The sequence below is a fragment of the Cupressus sempervirens genome, chromosome 3 (genome assembly GCF_028749045.1).
Source record: "Cupressus sempervirens isolate cs-2001-9-10 chromosome 3, ASM2874904v1, whole genome shotgun sequence".
In the NCBI taxonomy this organism is placed as follows: Eukaryota; Viridiplantae; Streptophyta; class Pinopsida; order Cupressales; family Cupressaceae; genus Cupressus; species Cupressus sempervirens.
In genome coordinates, this window is record NC_143120.1 from 123,316,025 (window position 1) to 123,339,882 (window position 23,858).

The following is a 23,858-nucleotide window of genomic DNA, read 5'->3' on the forward strand; positions in this document are numbered from 1 at the left end:
GATCGAAATGGCCCAGCACGATTGTGAACCAATAACATCATCACTCAATGAACACACTCTGGGAAGATTTGTGGATATTAATGAGTTTTATTTTATTTTTATTATATTAAATTTTAATGATATATAAATACAACTTTTATATAAATACAAAACAGAAATCTATGCATGTTTATAGGAATTTAGTAAGTGACCTAGCTGAACTTTTAATCCAGATTGTATGTGGATTTATATTCTAGGAGGAAGCTTCAAGTGAAATAAATATTTTAGATATATGGAAACTGTTAGTTTTGCTATAAGCAAAATTAAGAGATTGTAAAAGATATATTTTCCAAAAATATCTGAGATTTGTACAAACGAAAATCTCACTTCATGCAAGCATAAGTTCCACATCCCCAAACACTGCCGACCTGGTGTGTTTCAGATTTTATCCTAATTCTAACCTAAAACTCAAGTTGATTGTGCGAAATTTCTGATCTATTTTTCAAACATCGACAAAACCATAGTAGTGAAAAACTTTCATTTTTTGAAGCAAAACAAACATTGCACATGCCAAGATATACAAATGAAACACTTGCATTTTTGGAGGGACTGTCAAACTGACCTATTATTTATCTTATCTCTAATAAGAGTGAAAATTTTCTTTATTGCACAAAAAACTTATGAAAATTCTTGAAATGACCTATGTACATCCATAAAAAATTGAAATCATGCTTAAATTTTATCATTCAAGAAAGAACAGTTGAATATGTGTTTAGTCTCAAAAATACTAGGCTAAAAATCACTCAAAATTATGAGTCACTATTTAAAAATCACAATTTTATCAAGGAATAACTTAGAAATATTCTTTTGTGGTTTATTGTGTATAAACACGATTTTTACTTCTATGGGTCTACCTAGGTGAAGGAGGGTTGGGAATGCATTTTAAATTTCTTTCAATCATGAATGAAGTTTCTGTTTATTAATAATTGGAAGTCTAACATGTATCTTTTTCCAAACATGGTCATCAATTTTTTCCTAATGCTGTGGTGCTATGCATATGCTGCATAGTCTCTAATAACAGCAATGTCACATTTCATGAATTAAGCTTATAAATCTGTTGCTACATCAACATCATTTTATATTCTGGCTCTGGTCGATTCTATGCTTTCTCAGTTTAAGGGAAGATGAGCTGAATAACTTATCAAGTTTGACTTTACCTATATTTTTCTGTATTATTATATATGTATGACAAATTACCATTCATATGCATCACATTCATTGGAATTTTAAATCCCTGTATACAACTGTTTTAATGATGGAATTTCTGATTTTCAAGCAATACCTGTTTGAAGAGTTGGTATGCAACAAAAAAATGGTATCAAGAAACCATGGTCATGGAAACTACTCCAATGAAAACCAATCGATAGTGGCAGAATTCTTGTCAGCATCTTGTGAGAACATTTTTGGTGGCCACAGAATATTCGGCTTTAAAATATTAAAATTGGTTCTCACTTTTATTTGTTGCATTTCTCGTAGATTATTTTCTTGTCTTCATGTCAAATTTACACTTAGTTCTGTTTATAAACTAAGTTTGAATTGTTAATTCTAATTACACCTGTGAATATGTTGTTATTTTGACTATTTTATTGTGGTTGAATTTTTTACTATCTAAGCTTTAGAGATTTAAATTTTTATCTGTTTGGTTTAATTCTGTCAGAATGTCCATTGCTCTCTGATCTGAAATCTGATTTTGAATTGTTGTTTTGAACAGAAGATCACATATGATGAAACCAAACAAGGGGTTTCCTCAACTAGGACATGAGCGTGAAAATGGGGTCGCTGCCAATCAAGATGTTAGGAGGAGTAGAGCTGATAGCTTCCGAAAGGAAAGAATGGTGAATGGTGTTGAAAGGGCATGGTCTCCAGAAATAGGACACCCTATGGATGATGTTGAGAGGAAGCTCACTCCAGATGTAAGATGCATGAATCTAGAGCAACATGCTGTGGAAGACATGCATATTGATTCAAGATCAGATGGTCAAAGCAAACCAAATTCAGAAGCAAGAGGCGAAGAGTACGCAACTGATGACCATGGTTCAGTACATTCTGTAAAAGGGCATAAGTTAAGCTCACATGGGTCACCAGTACCAGCTGGAGGTTATGTCCATCGTTTCAAGTCATCAAAAAGTGGCAACAGTAAAGCTGATTCTGGAAATAGTCGAGCTTATTCTAAAGATAGAGGAAATAGTAGGGATTATACTAGAGGACGGGGAAATGTTGAAGAAGAGATAACACAATACAGGCCTCAAAAAAGGCCTATAAAAGATGGCAGCAAGCTCCATTTGGATGAAGATTCACATCTATATGATGACTATGTTTGGAATGGTAGGCATAATAATGAGAAAGACAGCAGGCACCAGAGAAGCAGAGAACTTCTGCATCATCGTGAAGATGACCTTTATCTCCATGGAGATCGGGATGAAGTGTATCATAGAAGAGCAAGAGATGAAAGGATTGATAGGCCCAGGGAAAGGGATGAACATGTTAAACCTTGGTATGGGAAAAATGAAGATCTACGGAATCTCAGAGAAAAAGAGGAAGATTCATGGAGGAGAGATAACTTGTCAAAGGATGGTGTTTTACAGCATCGGGACAGGCGACAAAATATTGAAATAGATGAAAGACATGATCAAATGCTTCCAAGAAAAAGAAAGGATGAAGATGATATGAGGGCCCAGCTTGATAAAGAAGATGCCAGGCGGGGAGAGAAAGAAGATGATGTTATGACAAGGCAAGAAAAGGCAGGCGATCCATACATGAGAAGAAAGAAAGATGAAGACTTGAGTTGGAAAGATAGAGTGGATAAGGATGATGTTTCTCGGACTATTAGAGAAAGAGAAGAGATGGTTGGAGAGAAGAATGAGAAAGCTGATGAATATCGTAGAAGAAGAAAGGAAGAAGACTTGCGAAGAAGAGACAGATCAGATAAAGATCAAATTATTCGGGATCTGAGAGAGAGAGAAGATATGGGACATGAAAAGAATGAGAGAGATGGAACATATTTACGAAGAAAGGATGAAGATACACGGAAGAGGGAAAGATTAGATAAGGATCAAGGATTGCGGGAGCTCAGAGATAGGGATGATATGCATAAAGAAAAAAGTGAAAGGGATGACGAGTACTTGAGAAGAAAGGATGAAGACTCGCATAGAAGAGAGAGAGCTGATAAGGATGAAGGGCTTCGGGATTTGAGAGAGAGGGAAGAAATCAGCCGGGAAAGATCAGAGAGGGAGGATGATTACCACTTTAGAAGAAGAGAGGAAGAATCCAGGAGGAGGAGCATATTGGATGACTCTAGGATGAGAAAACAAAGGGAAGATTCCTGGAGACGAAGGGAAAAAGAAGATGAGAGTTGGAGAAAGCCAGGGTTTGAGGAAACACATTATAGGAGAGAGAGAGAGGATGACAAGTCAATTGTGGCAGGCAGGAGCAAGCGTCAATCTGAAGAAAAAATGTGGCACAGCAGTGACAGGGAGAGAGCTCGCAGCAGAGAAGAAGCAAGTCTTTCGAGTGTTGATAAAGATCGCTTAAAAGAGAAGAGGAAAAATGAAGATTCACGAGTCAAGGTTAAAGATCGAGTAGAGGAGGCAGGAAGATCGAGACATCATGAACGAGATGACATGTATTCTCGAATGGACCGAAATTCACGCCTTGATCGTTTGCATCCTCGTTATGATCATACAGGGAGTGGACACAGTTTAGAAGACCAAAAGCTGTACCGGGAAAAAAGACCCTTGGATAGTCGGAATGGATTAGTCTCTAGCTTGGTAGATGACAGAAGTCGACATGATCAGGCAGCTGCAAAGAGGAGGAAGACTGAAGATTACTATAATATACATCATGAGAAAAAGGTAAAATCAGAACTGTATTTTCCCAAAACCATGCCCGATAAAAAATTGGATGGGTTCATTCCTGCTCACTGAAATTGTGAATTGTTTCATTTCAGTAGGAAACTGAGACCCAAAATATCATTTTGGTATATAATTTCAGCTGTAAATTCAGTTCTGGCAAATGATATCAAACACATCAAATACGAAAGTTATCTTGATTAATCTTATAATGGGTTGCACGTTTTAATAGAATTTTAATTTTTTTAATATAAAAATTATTGTTTGGCAAAGGAATGAGTTCCTGAAGATGTAAATACATGGCCTGAGAAGTAGACTTTTATTGTTCTTATGAACAATAGGCTTTAGCAAGTGTTTAACCCATATTGTCTATAGCACTTCCAGTGTTCTATTCCTTCAACTGAGTTCTTTTTAGTATAGATGAAGATACCCACAATTTTATTCCTATGTGATTCTTTTAGAGTACAGAAACCTAAAATTCTGGAAAAATTAAAAGGCAAGAATAGAAAATGTGCAAAATATTGACAGTTCACTATATAGTTTCTTTGTGCCAATGCAATTGCAGAGTTTGATGTTAATGTAAATAATTTCCAGTAGTTAGAGTGGATAGCGAACAGAGCAGATAAGTATTTTGTAGGAAGATTATCTTGACCAATCTTGTGATAAGCTGGCTTTTTAAATTCTTCCCAAAAGTTATAATTCTTTAATGAAGAGTCTGCATGGGTTCCGAGATTCATCTGTCATGTTATTAATAAACCAAAAGTAGCTTATTATGATATTGAATTCCACGGTTCTAGGATTTTTTCTCATTATATGTCTCTTTTAGCAATCGGTTGAAAATATGGGGCTTATTGTAATTGAAAATCATTCCAAGTATATACTTAAAGGTCTGAGTTTTTAAATAATTAAATCTGCAATTTTGAAGATATCTAGACCATTTGAAAAGCAAATTAGCCCAACACATATTTTGAACAAATCTAAATAGACTCTGTACTCTTAGTAAATAATAAGAAATATTAACAATACCACCTCGCTGAATTATTGGAGTGCTTCCAGTAGTTACAACAGTCACTACAAATAATACCTAATATATTGAACATATAGATCTTTTATCTGTCTTGATTATAATTATTATAGCATTCTTTATATTTTAGTTTTATGCTTAATTCCTTTTTACATTTCCTTTTTTGAAGAGTAAAATCAACATCAGCTAATATTTTTATTTGGTATGTTAGCTTAAGACCTACCTTCTGGAAATTCACATATTTTTCTGTGTTGTGTTAACAACCCTGTCTAAGATGACAAAATTAAAAAATGTTTACTCAACACTCAGCTTTGGGACAAAGCAATTGTAGTTCTTCTCGTGCAACTTTTGGTAAATTGGTGTCGTTTTCTGGAACATGATCTGGATTTAATACATTTTTCACTACAATTTCAAACACGAGTCAACTTGTATAGTTTGTACTGTGTTCCTGGTGGTAGCTAAAGAGTAATGCAACCTGATTAATATCTTGTATTGCCTTCTTAATATAGGATATTTGTTCTCAGATCTTATTTTTGCTAACAAGACTTTAATCTCTTTAAAATCCAATTATCAATCTATCTTGGTTTTGCTAGCAAGACTTTAATCTATTTAAAATCCAATTATCAATCTTACTTAGGTGCTGGTTCAGCTCAGATGTTATCCCATTTTGAGATAATTAGCCGTCACTTATTAAGATTGACTTGGTGCTTTTAACAAATTAATGGGTGACAATTTAAAATAGCTCAAATGTTACTTCTCATTAGCTTTGATATTGATATTGGTAATTTACAATTTTTCTGCCAGGTGTAATCATTTTTGGCAATGGAGCTAGCTGCTATGGAATATTGTTGTAGAAAAATATTTCAGATGTCATCTAACTATCAGTCTGTGTGTCTGAAGCAATAACTACTGTGTGTCTCTGAAGCAATAACTACTGTGTGTCTTTCTGAAGCAATAATTACTACTTTGTGAAAGGGTTGTTTATCAATGCCACATGAGCCAAGTATCATCAGAGACTGAAGTGCCCTCTCACTTATGAGAAGCCACTGAAAAGTTTTCAAACTGGAGAGTTATAAAATTGAAATTGGAACAATATGAATATACAATAAGGAAACCATTGATGTAAAGTTAAGGATGAAACCCAGGACACACAAAGATCATGTCAGGCTTCTTGGTCTTACATTATGATTCTCAAAATATAAAAATCTAAATGATCTAAGTGCTTAAGAATGCAAGTGTGAATAGGACCTGTTACCTAGTATGAAACTTGTTAGGTACCAGTGTGTGAAGATAAGTTTTTCCTCAAATATTTTATGTGGAACTATTTATGTTATAGCTGTTCACCGTGAACAAATAAATCAGCAATTTTCCCCCTGTGCGAGTCAAGAGTCCTGGCCCATACAATCTGGTCACAAATATTGCATGATTTGTGAAAAGGAAAATAACCTAAAGGACCAGAAAAGTACTCATCAAAAAGCAATTGTTTGAAGGTAGAATATTACTATAAATCTGAAAAGCCAAAACCGAGAGCAACCAAACCAAAATCCAAGGAGGAAACACAAGATTTGTAAGGGGGAAAAGCAAAAAATACCCCATGATTATTTAAATGGCATGAATTCTAAAAAAGTACAATGAGAGAAATAGAGAGCAAGCTTAGCATAGAAATGCTTCCATAGAAGAAATTTTAGAGGCACCCTAAATATATAGAGGTGAGATAGAGTTATATAGAGGTGAGATAGAGCTACAAAGTAACTCTCAAGTATAAGGATGCCATATAAGTTTATAACAGGTAAATCACAATAATCCAAAATAATTGAATGACTCAAAACGACAAAAATGATAAAATTGGCCAAAATCAACTAAGGACTCAAAAAACGACTAAAAAGGGTTGAGAGGGGCGATGACCATTTTTAGTTGTCTACACCCATCATTGGGGTCTTCACTAGATCTAAATTATTATATCCTTCCAAAATGAATTGATCAAATGCATCATAAAATAAATCAACATTAAGGGTATGTTGATCATTTATTCTATGCTTCCTTTCCACTGCACCATCTTGTGTAGATGTATTGGGAATGGATTGCTCAAGTTCAATACCAAATGATTTTAATTAACCTTTGAAATTATTATTGACATATGCCTTATCATAATCAATTCTAAAAATGATGAGTGTAAGATGAGATTGTTGAGATTGTCTTATAAGGAAAGGAGAAATCCAAAACTTTTTTTTCAAGAACCTTATCCTTACCATGGGGAAAAGAGATCGAAGTTGATAATTATCAAGAAAAGTAAGTAGTACTAAGATCCTTGGATCGAGTTATTTTCAATGGGTCTCAAAAAGGTTACTATAAGTGAGTTGCAATTGAAGTGCCCTCCATGGTCAACCTTGTCTAAAGGGCTCGCTACACATCTTACCAAAACATGCATCTATGTGTATACAAATGGTATAATACTAGTAGATACTAATCCTTGATCAATAATAGTATTCATATAATGCTCAAAATAATATTAAATATATATGTGTGTGTGTGTTTTCTTTGCCCTTTTTACTATAATTGGGATATTTCTGAGCTCAACAACAAACAAGCAAAATATACCGAGTGCTGAATAACACTTAAACCCTTCATGTACTGCAAAATAACTACAGTGTTTAATGACATTATTCAATTCAGATTGACATAGATGATCAGCATGCAACTGGAAATCTATCTTGATTTCAAAATAATGTTGCTTTTTACAATGAACACCCTGAATAGAGACAGCTCACAACTAACGTCTGAGACTGCATTGACCTGATAAGGACTGTGGCCAGGTTTTGTAGAACATTTTTGCTGCATACACTATGAGTGGAGATGGGTGCTCGGAGGGTGATCACCTACAACAGGTCACTGCTGCTGACTATATCACGTTATACTCCAGTGGTAACAGTTGCATGGAGCTTGATACAGATCTGAATTAGGAGCTTCTGAATGTCATTGGAGGGGCAAGTTTAAACTGTGATGTCCAGATCTGGCTGGTTCATTGAGTGTTGGCTTTTTCTGGTTTATTTTTGCTGTCTACTTCTATGCGAGAGCTAATATAAATACAGAAAATCTGTTCAGGACTCGTGTCAAAGGCATGTCAAAGTGATGTTCTGAGACGATGCTGATGGGATTACCACCAGATAGATGAAAATGAGTAGCCTGCAGCCTGAGTGGTATACAAAACAACTTAAATCCTAATATGCAAAATTATATCAGAATTATGCCAGCTTTGCTGGGAATTTATAGAACAAGGTTAGGGGGTTTGTCCTAATTTGAGTTGGCTGCTATGTAAAATTATATCAGAATTATGCCAGCTTTGCTGGGAATTTATAGAACAAGGTTAGGGGGTTTGTCCTAATTTGAGTTGGCTGCTATGTAAAATTATATCAGAATTATGCCAGCTTTGCTGGGAATTTATAGAACAAGGTTAGGGGGTTTGTCCTAATTTGAGTTGACTGCTATTGTTTGCATCTTTGGCATATTCAAACAAGAAATAATTTCCAAAACATATCTGAAGACTTCAGTATTTTAGCTCAGCCACACGAAACCCTTTAAGTATGTGCTTTGGATAGAGGTGCATAGGCCCAATACTTCGCTGATCTTAGTATGCTGAAATAGTATCTCTTATCTCTGACCTGGTTTAATCCAAGATAGTGCTTGTAACATAGTCATCTGATTCTGCAAAATAATCATTTCTATTCTTATATAAATGCTAAGCAATATTGGAACCTGGTAACTTTGCTTACCTTCTTTTTTCAACTGCCCTTTCAATATTTTCTTGGACAACTTTGATTATTAGTTTGAAAAATTAAGCACCGCTCTTCAAAATATGCCACTTGATTATTTTTAAAGCATGGGTAACATAGAATGTATTTTTGTTATAGATATATTCTCCGGCTACTTTCTCTCTGCTTACATTATGAAAGGCTCTCTGTTTGCATTATGACAACCCCTTGTGCCACATTCTAGAAGTGAAGTTGCAGGGTTATAAGCCATCATCTTGGTCATGTCCTGAAGTATGGTGGCCTTTCTATTGGAACAGTATATCCGAATATTGTATTTATTCTTCTTTTAATTGTCAATATTGTGTATCCTGATAATATTAGAATGTTTCTAATATTCTTCTTTTCTTTCGTTATTAGAATGTTTCTAATAACAATGATTGTTTCGTAATAGAAACATTGTCTTTGTAAAATATATATGAGTGTCTTGCTCATTCATTAATCTATCCAATTTCTTTTCTGTTAATCTGCAACTCCTGAATCTTCATGGCTAGGTTTATTTGTGGATCTTTTCAAGGGATATTGTGAATCTGAATCATGTTTTTATGCTGCAAAAATTCATGAGAGTTGTTTTCACCCTTGTCTCCAACTCCTAACTGATTTTTTGACCATTTTTGTGTTTGTTTTTGCAGGCTTTGTTTCTTGTGTTTCTTTATCTTGAACCACTGTTCATGGTTGTATTTCCTGTATTTCAGGGTGGCTTTTCTGCAGTTTGTGGGTTTTCTTAAGAATCCTATCCCGTTTTACTTGGTTGTCGCCATTATTCTTTAGTGCCGTGACTTCTGATAAAGTGCTTTTTTTACCTGCATATCCTCTGCTTGACAGGCTTTTCCAACCCAACAACACCATTAACAGGCTCATCACATTGCTCATGTTTTTCTCTTTGCTTTTCTGCAACTTTTGACTACTTTCTGTGGTTGTTTCTGCCTCTCTGGGTCTGAATCTGCTCAAAAATAATTTTTGTTTTCAATTTTGTCCTTCTGCTAGGGTTCTTTGAAATTCTACCGACCTTCAAAATTGATGGTTAAAAATTTATTTGCCAACACCCTCGAATTTTGTCAAAATAAATATTTGGCTGCATATTTTTTGGGGGTTTTTAGAGAGCTTTACTGGGTGTCTCAAAATTTTTGAGGTGTTCCAAATATTGCGCCTTGGGATCTATGCCAAAAATTCTGCTGTTCAGACTTGAAAACAGTTCTTGTTTTTTATGTCTTATTCAAAACATGATTTTTATGTGTTTAAATACTTTATCTCAATATTTGTGCCACCATTTGGTCAACCACCTTTGACCTCAGGTTTGTACAGTGGCATCTCTGATGAATATTCTGGTTGAGGGGATTCAGAAATTCAATGACAAACTATAATACTTGGAAGCAGCGTATAATGATGATTTTTGAATACAGATGTGTCTGACAAAATTGATTTGGGCAAGTCTACCTTCGACCTCAGGTTTCTACAAGTGGCATTTCTGATGAATATTCTGCTTGAGGGGATTCAGAAACTCAACGAGAAACTATGATACTTGGAAGCAGTGTATAATGATGATTTTTGTATACAGATGTGTCTGACAAAATTGTTTTGGGCAAGTCTAATTATCTCAAGAAAGAAAGCAGACAGTAGGATAAATTTTATGAGCAAAATCAAAAAGTTGTTAATCTCATCAAACTTTACTACAAGTTCCGTCCAGCAAAACAACTGCTGAATCTCGGATTCATCTCAAAGATTTGCTTGCGAATTGTGTGCGTGTATTCTTCCTGAAGAACATGCTTTTCACGATCATGATGGACAAACAACTATCACTGCAAGATCATCTCATTAAAATTGAAGACATTCGCGATCAATTGGTAGCCATTGGATGCAAAATGGAAGAATAAGACATGGTGGTGATCACCCTGAAGAGTCTACGGTCTTCTTATGAGCACTTTGTTGAAACTCTCAACATTGCTTTCACTCATTCTGGTGTTTTGTTTTTCGATGTGTAGAATGCTTCTACAACAAGATCGCTGGAAACAACAATTCGATAGTGGTGCTGGTTTATATTCAAACACACAAGCTTTTTTAGCAAAATTTGTTCATAAGGACATAGGCTCATACGCATGCTGTAGAGCACACTGAGCAGGAAGAGTTTTCCTTTTACGCCTTCATGGCTACAAAACCTACAGATTATGTAAAATCCTTTGCTTGGTATATTGATTCAAGTGCCCCCTCCACTTCACTCATTGTTGGTATTGGTTCAAAGATTTTTTGACATTCCTAGATTCAATTATTTTTGGAATGGAAGAGTAGTTGATAAAGGCAAAATACAGATTTAGTCTAGAGGAAGGAAAATGATTTTGCTTGATGTGTATTTGGTTCCAGGAAGGGAACTCAACCTTCTCTCGTTTAGTCAAATTCTAAGGCATTCCCCTCAGCTAGATGTGACCTTAAATTCGCATTAGTTTAGTATCATTGACTAGGAGACATAGTCTACTGTTGCTTTGGGTCTTTGAGGTTCATGATCTATTCAAACTTGTTGACTGGTGATTTTTAGGACCTTGCTTGTGATTCATGATCTTCCTGATGATGAGCTCATCGAGGCAATAACTACTTGGAAAAGGGTAAACCTTTGGATTTTATAATTTTTTTTCTCATTGCCAACATACATAGTGTGGGAACCTCAAACATACACAAAGGCGAAATGGATTCTTGAGTGAGAAGAAGCTATGAAAATTGATCATCATAGTTCGTTGAAAAATAACACTTGGGTTTGCTTAGATCTTCCTTTAGGAAAGAAACCTAGTAGATGCAATTGATTTTGCAATTGACTGCCTTCTTGCTTTAGGGTTTTTCAGTGTGAAGGGATTGATAATGAGGAAACCTTCGCTGCAACAACAAAGTTGAGTGCCGCCGGATTAGTCCTAGTCATGACAACTTAGTTTGCTTGGAAGGTCCATCAACTGGATGTCAAAGTGCCTTCATAAATGGTGATTTATAGGAAGAGGTGTACATGATGCAACCTTTTGGATTCAAGATTGCCGGTAAATAACACTAGGTACTCAAATTGGTGAAAGCATTATGTGGTGTCAAATAGGCTCCTTAGATACGGTATTTGAAATTGATAACTGCATTACAGATTAGAGTTTCCAAAGGAGTCCGTGTGATTCAAATCTTTGTGAGACTACAACTATTTATGTTGATGATTTGATCATCATCGGTAGTTCGACATCCTTGGTTCAAAAAATCAAACATAGTTTATGCCCGTCTTTTGACATGACCGACCTTGGGCTTCTGAAGTATTGTCTAGCTATCGAGGTTTGTTAGTAGTCACATGACATCTTTATCTTTAGTCTATAGATGCTCCTTGGAAGCGGTTCATGAAAATTGATTACTGCATTACAAATAAGAGTTTCCAGATGAGTCCTTGTGATTCAAATCTTTATGTCAAGACTTATACCATTGACATCATCATCACAATTATTTATGTTGATTTGATCATTGTTGGTAGTTCGACATCCTTGATTCGAGAAATCAAACAAAATTTATGCTAGTTTTTTGATATGACCGACCTTGGGCTTCTGTAGTATTGTCTAGGTATCAAGTTTTGGTAGTAGTCATAGGGTCTACTTGACAAATTTCTAATGTAGGATTGCAAATCTGCAATCTACACCTATGGTGTTTGGTCTAAAGCTATGTCACAAGGTTCGGAAAACTTCAAAGATGAAGTTCGAAATTCATCGAATATTCAAGGGTTAAAAAAAGTTCGATTAAATTCACTAACAAATTCAGCCGACGTGAGGGTTTAAGCCGATGCGCGAACAGGAAAGAGGTTCACAGCAATTTGCCCAGGAATAGGAAAGAGCTTCTCTATATTCACCAACAATTGACGTTGACTTTGATGGTTCACGCACCGGTTCCGTTTAATTTGCAGTCATCTACATTTGTAGTCAGCCTTCATGGGGCTTCCACGAATATTTTATGCAGGTTCTCGACAGTTAACAAGCCCCGATGGATATTTTTAAAACAACTATTTCACTTTTAGGCATCGGTGGTTTATTATTATGTTTATAATATGGTTTATGATATTATTATAATGGATGTAATTTTTATTTCTTTATAAGTAGCAAAATATTTGTATTTTTTATTATTATTAAAAACTCGTTAATTTTTAATTTATATATATATATATTTTTTATTAATAAAAAATATTAATACTTTATATGTTTATCTATTATTATAATTTTATATATTATAATTACTTATATATATAAATATAGATTTTAGTTATGTTTTATATCAGTAAAATATTAATATTTGGTATGTTCATCAATTATTATTAATTAATTTATTATAATTACTTATATATTTTATTTATTTAAAAATTATCTAGGGCGAATTTTATGTCGAATTTTTTTCAATTTTTTGACCAACTTCATGATCATCGAATCCGAACTCGAACTCAAACCTTGTGACTTAGGTCAAAAGTTAGCAAAATTTGGTTTTCCTGTTTAGATTGAATCCGCATGTAGGCATCTAGTGGACAGTTTGATCTATCTCAACACCACTTGGCTTGATCTCAGCTTCGCAATGAGTTACATATCTCCTTCATGATAGCTCCTACTTCATATCCTGTAGTATCGTGTATGGATGAACCAAAGATCCTTGATTTATCTGTTACACAAACTCAGAACGAGGAGGGTCCGCTGATGACAAAAAGCCACTTCTGATTATGTCTTTAGTTTGGTCACAATTGCTATCACTTGGACTAGTAAGAAGCAACATGTAGTATCTCTTTCCTCAACGAGAGTTGAATATTGGGGAACAATCTAAGTAGGTTGTGAGGTAGTTTGGCTTCGCTGGATGCTTTTTGACATCAATATGATCATGTAGGCATTTGCCTCTCTTCTGCGACAATCAAGGGGTGGTCAAACCTGCCAAAATTCTAGCCTTTCATGAGCGAACCAAGCATATTGACATTCATGGTCTTCATCCAACAATTAGTTGAAGATGGATTTTTGGATTTGCAGTATGTTCCTATAGTAGACTAGACTGTTGATATTCTCACCAGGTCACTCTTTCCAGATTAATTTGTTTAGAGGGTTCCTTGGTGTAGTTGACAAATTGACCCATTAAGGGGAGGGTATTAGAATAATCCCCAAATATATTATTTAATACATTTTTAATGGCTAGTAATTTGTCTCTTGTAAATATTAAAATGTTTCTATTATTCATTTTTTCTTCTGTTATTAGAGTGTTTCTAGTAACAATGATTGTTTCATAATAGAGACATAATCTTTGTAAACTAAAATTGAGCATCTTGCCCATTCATTAATCTATCCAATATTTTTTACCTTTTATCTGTGTAATACTTTTCCTCGTGTTTCTTACTAAATGAATTGATCTTTATTGGTGAGATTGATCAGGGTTTTTATACCTGCTAAAATTGACCTACAAAGCTTTGCTATGACAAGAGTGATTTATGTGTTGCTTAATTTGGAGGATCAATTAAGAATGACTTCAACATACTGTTGAATTACTATTGACATGTTCTAAAGCTAGAGGAATTGTAAAGATTTTCACTACAAGATACAAGTACTTTTTCTTATTTTGTCTTGGATGAGAATATTGTAATTTAAGTTAAAAATTAACTTGTCAAAGAAGTTGAAAATAATATTTTTCTTTTTCTTTTTGAAAAGTCAGCGGTGCATTGGCTAGCCAAATGTAATGCCCCGCTCGGAGATCCTTGGAAATAAGGATAAACAAAGACAAATAGAAAAAAAAAAAAAAAGCCTTGATACATGCAACAACAAACATAAAAGGGATTGCAAAAGAAGACTTAATTTACCAGCCAACCAAAGATCCCCAAGTGTTCGTCTCTTACTAAAACATTCATTCATCTACATGAATTAATCATACGAGGTTCATCTCAAGATATAATCTAACATTATAACTGGGGTTCATTTTTAATTTGAAATTTGAAGTTCCTATGTGGTTAATTAATTCAAGTTCATTTACCAAGCTAAAACACTGTAATGAAGGAGCATCATCACATTTACAACCCGAACATCCAATAAGGAAATTGTCAAGGTCTAGTGAGAGAAAACTCCCAAAAGGGTATCTAAAATAACAAATTGCATCTTCTCGAAGTGCGTGAAAATTGTCATTGTTTGCCATGCGACAAAGCAACTTGAAAGCTCGTGCGAGTCAGGATGGATGCCTAAGCAAGTATTCCCCACAAGCCAGGCGAGATGCCTTTCGAGGCTCGTACGAGGCAACAAGGGTTCGTGCGAGACTTTGCTTTGTTAGGCGATGGATTGCTTCTATCATGTGAGATATTACACTATTGTGCAAGACATCACTCTCCCATGTGACATCAAAAAGACGACCACCTAAAAATGCATGGAAAGATGAAATTGCCACACCAGGAAGTATTAGAACCACCAAATGCAAGGAGAAAACATTCGAGAACATTAAGAAGCATAGGGAGGATCAACATACCTCACATAACCTCACATAACATTATAATGCTAGCTTTTTTGGGGGGATGCGTCCCCGAGGAACATAGCTAATCCATGATAAACAACATCCTCTAAGTAACGCATGTACATAAGCAACATCGCAAGGAAAGAAACGAACAAGCATAAGATTCAACTGAATTAAAACAAGCATGTTTGTTTCCTCCCTACCATAATGGCATCATGAGACCTCAAGGGTCCTAACCATACCCTTGAGCATGAAATCTTAACTTGCCAACAAGATCATTGGTCTTGTAATATGAGATCTTTCTTACCAAAAACCATAAATAACATCACATGAACAATTACATCTAACATGCTGATCTAACAATAGCATTGCTAATCCATAGCAGTAGTAAGAAACATCATCTAAGCAATAAGATATAACATCATGATAAGGAATGCATCAAGTAAACATACTAAACATCATCTAAAACATGATATCAATGCATCCAAGGTGAAACATAAATCAAAAGGAAACATACTCTGGATATACCGAAGTACCAAGTGAACATCAAGCTCCAGCCTCAAATAGGAAGTAGACCATCTTTGTACATCGGTCCCTAGCAGTGGTGTAGGTTGTTACACCTCCCAACCATGTGGTACCCACGGACCCACTCCTGCCGTATTGATGGAGATAATGACTCGACCACAATCACATAAGACAATCACCCATGGCTAACACACAGGGCAATCAAGTATGATACCAACATCTATATGATCATGAAGATAATGCAATACATCAGGTCACTGGTTAGACCCACTATAGGGTTAGACCCACTATAGGATAACTATGTAGGGACTCTAGTGGAGTGTAAGTGCCTGGTATCGGAAAGCCCAAGCTATAGGTTCGTGGTAACATGGTTCCGCAAGAGGCCCAATACTTGGTGCGGTAATAGGCTTCCATAAGAGGCCCAACACTTAGTGTGGTAACACACTCCCATAGGAGGCCCAACACTACACCCTTGCACAGAATCCCTTGGAATGCTCGTTGAATGTACATGTGTTCACTTATCTTTAAGTTTTATTATCCCATTAGTTAATTTGGTTGTCACTTATTAGAACCTCTTAATGTTGCCTGGTCGGGCACTTTTGGGCCGGGGTACATGAGAGAAGCCACTCCATGTGTCTACCCTACGTACCCATGCTCATTACACGATGAGTGCCCATAAGCAATGCAAGTTCCCAATCCAAACCCCAAATGAAAAACCCCTCAACCAGCCTAAATGCGGGAGTTCGGGTCCCATAAGATCTCGTCATACGCACACGCATGTGCTTATGTGTGGGTACAACCAACTTCACGAATGTAATTACATAATACCAATGCAAGGGTTGGATATGAGAAATGCAATAATGAAACAACTATAACAAGCTCACTCAACCAGCCTATATCTAGGAGTACAGATTTGACACGAATCTCGATAGTGCAATAAATCACTAAGTATCATGAACTTACTCAATCGGCCTAAATTTGGGAGTATGGATTCTACACGAATCCCAATGTTAATGAAGTGAAAGCATAATATGAAAGGAAATATCGACTATGATCCACTTCCACTATTAAGATAAATGCTACCAAAATCCCAACAAAATAAGGGTGGCACACAAAATGAGGCAAGAATAAAAGCTCAAAATTCAAACTTCTCAAATGACCACAAAACTGAAATCCCAACTCTAGGATATGGTCACATGACCAAGGGTCCAATAAAATTCACAAAACATGCTTAGATTCACAATCCAACAATTCCGGCAAAAGACACGAGTCCACAAAATTAATACCAAGACATGACTTAAGATCGGGAAATAAAATACCCCGGAATGTCCTATAACCATTCCAATTCGACGATCCTAATTGTTAAGGCAATGGCTACAAGATCCAATTCCTAATTAAACTAAACAGAGAAATGGAGGTTGCACGCAAAACAAGGCGATGCCAAAACACCTAAAAATCAAACGTCAAATAAGTCGACAAAATAAAAAATTTAAAACCCATTGGTCTAAATCCACCTACGTCACACTTTTCAGATAAAATATTGGAACCAGACACGTCACAGAAATCGAACAGCATAACAGCAGGGAAACTCCCAAATGCACATGCTGAAAATGTCAAATTGCATAAAAACGCAGGGAAACACTAGTTCTCCACTCTAACATTTAGGAAAGCCCCGAAGTGAAACCAATAAAACCTGAAAGCCCTACCTCGCAGTGAAAAGGGAAAAATGAGAAATACCACCGTAAAATAATGGGAACGCCGAATCGGATGAAACCATTGGCATAACGAAGCAATCTCGATATGAATCCAACAAGACTGATCTCGCGGTGATTGCCGAGCCAAACTCCCGCAACAAGTAAAACTCTGAATTCTCACAAGAGGGTTTTGAGGAATTTCTTCCAAAACCATGAAATAGTCCCTTTCTAGCCAATTTATGCAATTTTGCGAAGTGACATAAATTAGATTATTAAAATAAAATAATCTAATTAGCTTCCTTAACCCAATTAAATTAAAATTTAACTACGGCAAATTATCTAGCAAATAAAATAAATTAAACAAGTAAATCACATTGTGATACCATATCAATCCAAGAAACCACTGGCTTAAACCTCAACTGGCTTAAACCTCAATGAAACCATCTAACACATCATAATCTCACAAATCAGGTATAAGCATAATCCATCCGGCTGATACTATAACACAAATCTAATAACCATGAGGGTGTTGACCATTCACGAGTCCTAACATGATCACTCACAAAGCAAGAGCATCAAGGTTGCAGCCATCAGGATGACTTCCAGAAATCAAATGGAAAAAGGCACTACACCAAATTTCACCTGAAGCTGGTAGCAGCATTGTTGAATTTGTAAGGCGGTTTAATTATCATGATATTTTGACATTTCTGCTAGAATTTCCAGCAGACGTACACAGGAATAGATTTTCTGCAGTCTTCTGGCATCTCTTCATCTCTTCATATATTTTTCCAAGTGTGGGATGTGTTTCCAGGATGTGTCATAGTTTAACTCTTGTTTCCCAACACTTGGACAAGAGACTCAAAATATTTAGTAGTTGCCTGTTTGGACTTGCAGACTATATACCACACTTTTGTGCTGCTTTCCAATTATTTAGATGAAGTTAATAATAATTTACTAAGATTTCTTCTGATTGAAAACAATTTTCATGTGATCTCCCAGACTTTGAAATACTATAAGACTTAAGGAAAAGGAAGATGTTAGCATAAAAGCAATTTTCATCTGATCTCCTAGACTTTAAAACTCGACTTAAGGAAAAGGAAGATGTTAGCATAAAAGCAATTTTCATCTGATCTCCTAGACTTTAAAACTCAATAATTTATTGGTTAAACTTGTATAAATGTTTGTTGGAATTCAGTAGCTTGCATAGAATGGTTTTATAAGACATCAGAATAATGAACAAGAATTATCATTTTCATATCTAAATTTGGTTTTATTATAGAAGATATTAGCACCATTTTTGGGTGCATTGTGGCATCATGAAGTCTTAGATGCTGGGATGGGATGTACTACATACTTAAAAGTTTTTACGACTTTCTTAGGTGTCTTTTCTCATTGGGATCTGAGAAGTGTGTCTAAATATAAATATTAAACTTGCATAATATGTATCTTGAAAACGTAGAGTTATGCTTTTGGAGGCATGATGTTTTTCAAAGCCAGTTCACACTCTAATCTGCTATCGAGGTGAAGAAAAAGCTCATGGAATGTGATCTGTATTGTTGATGCTAAAAACAGTAGAAGACTGTTCCCAAAATTATTCTCTCAAGAGCTGCTGTTGTCAAGTTGTGTCACCTTTTGTGAAGTAAAATCAATTGTATTCAGTTCTCTTAATGAGATCTTTTGTTGTCTTTTTCCAAATTAAATCTAGAGGTCTTTGAGGTGGATGCAGAATTAACCCAAGGTCTTCAACCACCGTTTCACCATGATAACAACAATCCTATGATTTTTCCAGAGGTACAGCTAAAAACCAGAACTCAATTTACACTTTTACAGCTGTTTTTAAGTACTCTTTAACCATCAGTATTCATTGGCAACTGATATTAGAAATTTAATGATCTTGCCAACTTTACAAATTTCTGTGTAACTGACTGCATTTCCAGTCTTCTCTGCTATAGGAGTTTAATGGAAATGTCTTACCTTATGGCGTCTCTTGAAAACCTATTAATAAGAGTATGGGGCTTTGAAGCTTACATATCTTATGTTGAAGTCTTTAGTTCTATTGAGTATGTGTAGCAAAACCGTGTAAAATTTCTTTGAGTATCCAGCAATTTGGTCAACCTCTGTCTATCAGCCTTACAAGGATGAAAAAGTAAATCAGTTGGGCAAGATTTAAAATGATTTAATCATTTGGTTTTTGAATGGCATCTTTCTCTTAGGTTATAGCATTTGTGATTATGACTGATTTTTCCAGGTGTAAAGTTTCCAATTGAAGCTTTTGATACTTTTATTATTATATGTATAAAATTTTAACTGAATAAAAAAGATTTATGTTGTCTTGCCAAACCCTTGAGTGTAATTTAAATTTGATTAAAGACAAGCTATTTCTAAGATTTGAATTTGAAGTCTAAAATGTAATTCTTTTGTTTGAAATAGAACAATATAATTTATGTCAACTGTGCACATGTAAACTATGGTAAGACTATAGAACAGTTCTGTGCATTTGGATGTTACAGGAACGTGGAGGCATTCATGAGATAAGCAGTCTTGGTGTGTAAGATCTATTTCAATTGTAGAAATTTGATAGGATACACCTAGAGCATTGTTTTGGAAATAGTCACTCAAAAATATGTTCCTATAGTAGCCAATGGCTGTTTCTGCATAACAGAAAATAACTTGAATAACGATAATAGATTTCCACAATCCATGATCTTATTTATTATACTTCTGGATGAGATTGGTGAGAGGTTTTTTAATCATCCAGAAAATGTTTGAAGTTTGTCAAAAAATAGTATTGGGCTTTATTGTGTTGCTAGATTGATTTTCCATATTCTCATTTTTTTTTAATCTTCTAAAGTTTGTCCCCTGTTTGCTGTGACATTATTGTATTGGAATCACCTAGGTTTATGTACGGGGGTGATCCCCATGAGATTTCTAACCTATTTGGAACTTATACAGGCGTCCGATAGAAGTACTGAAGATCAGGAATCAGGAACTGTCTGGACTGGTCATGCTGATAGGCGAACTCACAACCGCATAATGCCCTCAGACTTTTCCAAGAGGATATATGAACATGACGGCTCAGATCGTAACATTTCCAAATTGAAACGACTTGCTGATGATAGTGTGTCTGAAGATGAACAGCTAAGGAGAGGCCGGTCTAAATTAGAGCGTTGGACTAGTCAGAAAGAAAAGGAAGAAGCTAATGTATGGGACAATGATACAAAAAAACACAATAAAATGCCTGTAAATAATGAGGATCCTGCAGCTAGAAAGGAAGAGGAAGCTAAGGTTGAATTGAGTTTTGATCCAGAGTCAAAACAGAAACCTGGAAAAGAGTGTCCTCAATCTCAAGATGGAGAGGAGCATGTTCCTGATCAAGAGGACAAAGAGGCTAATTCTGATGAACCTGTAAATGTTGCTGAAGGTATGCAGGCAGATACAGATAAAAGTGGAAACAGGCAGCATTGTGAGGCAGTAGCTAAACTGGAAAAGCGGAGGGAGCGTTTTAAACAGCCAATTCAAAATGAGAAGGATTCTCAAAAAAAGGCTGAGAATGAAATTCTTTTAGAAAATGAAACTGATGAGGTTAAACAAGAAAGGCCTGCTCGTAAAAGGAGGTGGGGAAGCAGCTAGATTTGATATGTTACTATTATCCTGAAGAGTGCATTGATTGGGGTAAATGAACTTCCAGTATCTTTTATTGCATTGCACTCTGGAAGGTCTTTGACCAGGCACGGTTCACATTACTCAAAAGCTTTTATTGATTGCCTTGTGATGTGATTCGTCTCTGCAAAGCAGGAGCTTATGTAATCTTTAAATTTGAAAATCTTACGGTGAAATGACTTCCAGGATACTGGACCAGTCATACCTAACACAATATTATTGGAATATGTTAGCACTGAACTTTCCTTAATGTTTAAGAATGTAGTGCATGTCTTCAACACCAGTATTTTCCATCAAAATGGAGAATATTTTTTCCAGTTGATTGTAGGCAAGCTGTAGCATTATTGTTTAAAGCCAGCAAGTTCTCACGTGGCGGTTTATGTTGCCTGAGTGGATGACGTTCTTTACTGTTGCCCCTGGGTATCAGCTCTAGACATGTTTTTACCTTTACAGCCTAACAACTTGTACGGAAGCAGACATACCATGCAGACCCTGTAATAATTTCCAGCAACTGCAATATATTGTATTCAAGTCTAAGTTCTTCCATGTTTGCAATATTTGCAAGCATGTACCACATTTGATTGTATGCCACCTCATTGAAGGTAAAGGCAGTGAGGTTGAAGCTTTACCTCACTAGGGATAATGCTAGTGACCATGTGGAAGTTTCTGTATATTCTAAATTATACTCGTGAAACATTTGTTTTCACATACTGAGTGAAGTTAACCAGCCTTTGTAAATTATTTCTGGAGTTTGAAGAGGCAGTGAGCAGATGCCTGTAGTTGACATAATGGGAAACCTGTGTCAGGATCATTTGTTTTCAGGTGATACCTTCGTAGTATGTCGAATGAGCAGCATAAGTAACTCGCTTCTCAATTCTTTACTAGTCTTTTCAGAAGAGTAAATAATCGCCTGGCAGGCAAGGAAATTGAATAATGAATAAGTGATCTGACATGATTCTTTTTTGGATAGCATTTTTTTAAATTACTACCTTGTTTATGATGTATAGAAAACTTGTTTGATGCTTTATTAATGATACAAGCTATCTTCCTAATGGATCATTACAGCTTTTTTTGATATCCAGTTGCTTGTGATGTTGGTTAGAATTATATTTAAATGTTCAATTAGAACTTTGAGCTTATCCCTGCCTTCACGCGATAGTGAAAATAAAATTCTAGACTAATCGAATGGTGACCTATTCCTTTATTTATATATTGCACAAAAAAGCAATGTAGTGCAATGCATTTAAGCGTGGCAGCTTATGATGTGTAGGCGATTTTGAGTTTTCCCTGCAAACCCGTAAGATTAATGCTGTCATTACAACCCGAATTTTTTCTCTGTTTTCAGAGTGCAACAAATGATATGCTCGTCTTTGTGTGAACTTTGATAGCTAATAAATTCCTTGAAGAGGCTTAAAAAACTTCTGTTTGCAATGATGGGCATGCACTCCAAGTTCTCTTGAAGCCCTGTGTGCAAGAACTTAAATTTATATATATATATATATAAAATTAAACTCTTGGAAGGAGGTCACAGCTTTAACATTAGGGTTTATACTCTTGGAAAGTCGCAGCTTTAACATTGTAGAGAGTACGGGTATGTACACCTTCTATTTGAAGTATATTTAGGTCCTCTTGCATGCTGAGAATCATAGATATTGTAAGTCATCTATAAACCCAATAGAGATTGCAGATTAAAAAACATAATTATTAATTTTTTATATTTACTATTGCCATGTTCAAACTTGCAAGATTCATTGAAGCATCATAAGGTCATAATAGTTAATATAATTTGCCCAAACAAAAAACAACTAAACAACAGCTGCATGATAAAATTAGAGGATGATGTGCCTTAGGTAAGGAAACCTATCGCTTTTCTAAAAAGTAATAGAACTCTGGAATGTTTATGAAATAATTGAAAGGTTTTTACTAAGCTCTTTGAGGTCAAATAGCTTATGGAACCCATGGGTAGCCGACTACGTCGAACATAAAAGATCTAAAAACAAACTCACCACCATGAGTACCCCAATTTTATCTCCCTTTTTGGGACCTTGGATATTTTGATGACAATCATGATCAACTAGCTAGTGGTTCGTTTTTACAATGAGCTTCGATTAAAATAAATCCATTTAATGTACACGATTGTGAAGTTCATCAATATTAATAAATATGCCAAAATCCCTAGATAAAGAAATAATATATTTTGCTGTATGATTAGTCTTAACAAGTTACTTAGCCTTGTTAGTTAATGTTAAAATAAATAATGTGATTCTATAATATTAATAATAATAATAAACATTGAGTATATTATTAATAATATTATTTAGATATTAATTATAAAACATATATATTTATCTAATAAATCTGATATTTATTATCAAATAACCTTCACAAATGACAATAGTTGTGATGCAGTGCATCATACAAAACCAAACAATCAGTGGGATCCATGCTGATCACTTCAAAATTCATTAAATAATTACATTAATTAGAGGCATCTCATGAAGTAAAACAAAACACAAAAACATCAACCTTTTTCCATTTAGACATCCTGATTTTTATAGCTGATTCCATTGTTCATAACTTTATTTTTAAATGTCTTCTTGAAAATTTCTTTGGTGGAATTGTTCCAAATTAGGAATACTAAAACATATCCAAAGATGATACACATCCAATAAACCAATTACAAGTTATGGTCTTTGTATCAAGACCCATTTCCTCTATCATAAACCAGAAACAAAATTGATAATCCTTCTTAGGGCATCAAATAACTTGCTCAAACCGACTCCAAACGAGACCAAACCAATTT

At 35.2% G+C, this 23,858-nt stretch overlaps 1 protein-coding gene across 2 annotated transcripts in view; it reads left to right on the plus strand.

Moving 5' to 3' along the window:
• The window catches only part of LOC149565088 (uncharacterized), a 34,215-nt gene extending 12,191 nt beyond the window's left edge, over positions 1-22,024 (plus strand). For both annotated transcript variants that reach the window (XM_089818636.1, XM_089818637.1), the window contains exons 9-10: positions 1,751-3,890; positions 20,348-22,024. In XM_089818636.1, the coding sequence (XP_089674762.1) occupies positions 1,751-3,890; positions 20,348-21,025 (2,818 nt within the window). In that variant the 3' untranslated portion in view covers positions 21,026-22,024. The remainder of the gene's footprint in view (positions 1-1,750; positions 3,891-20,347) is intronic.
• The last annotated feature ends 1,834 nt before the right edge of the window (positions 22,025-23,858 follow it).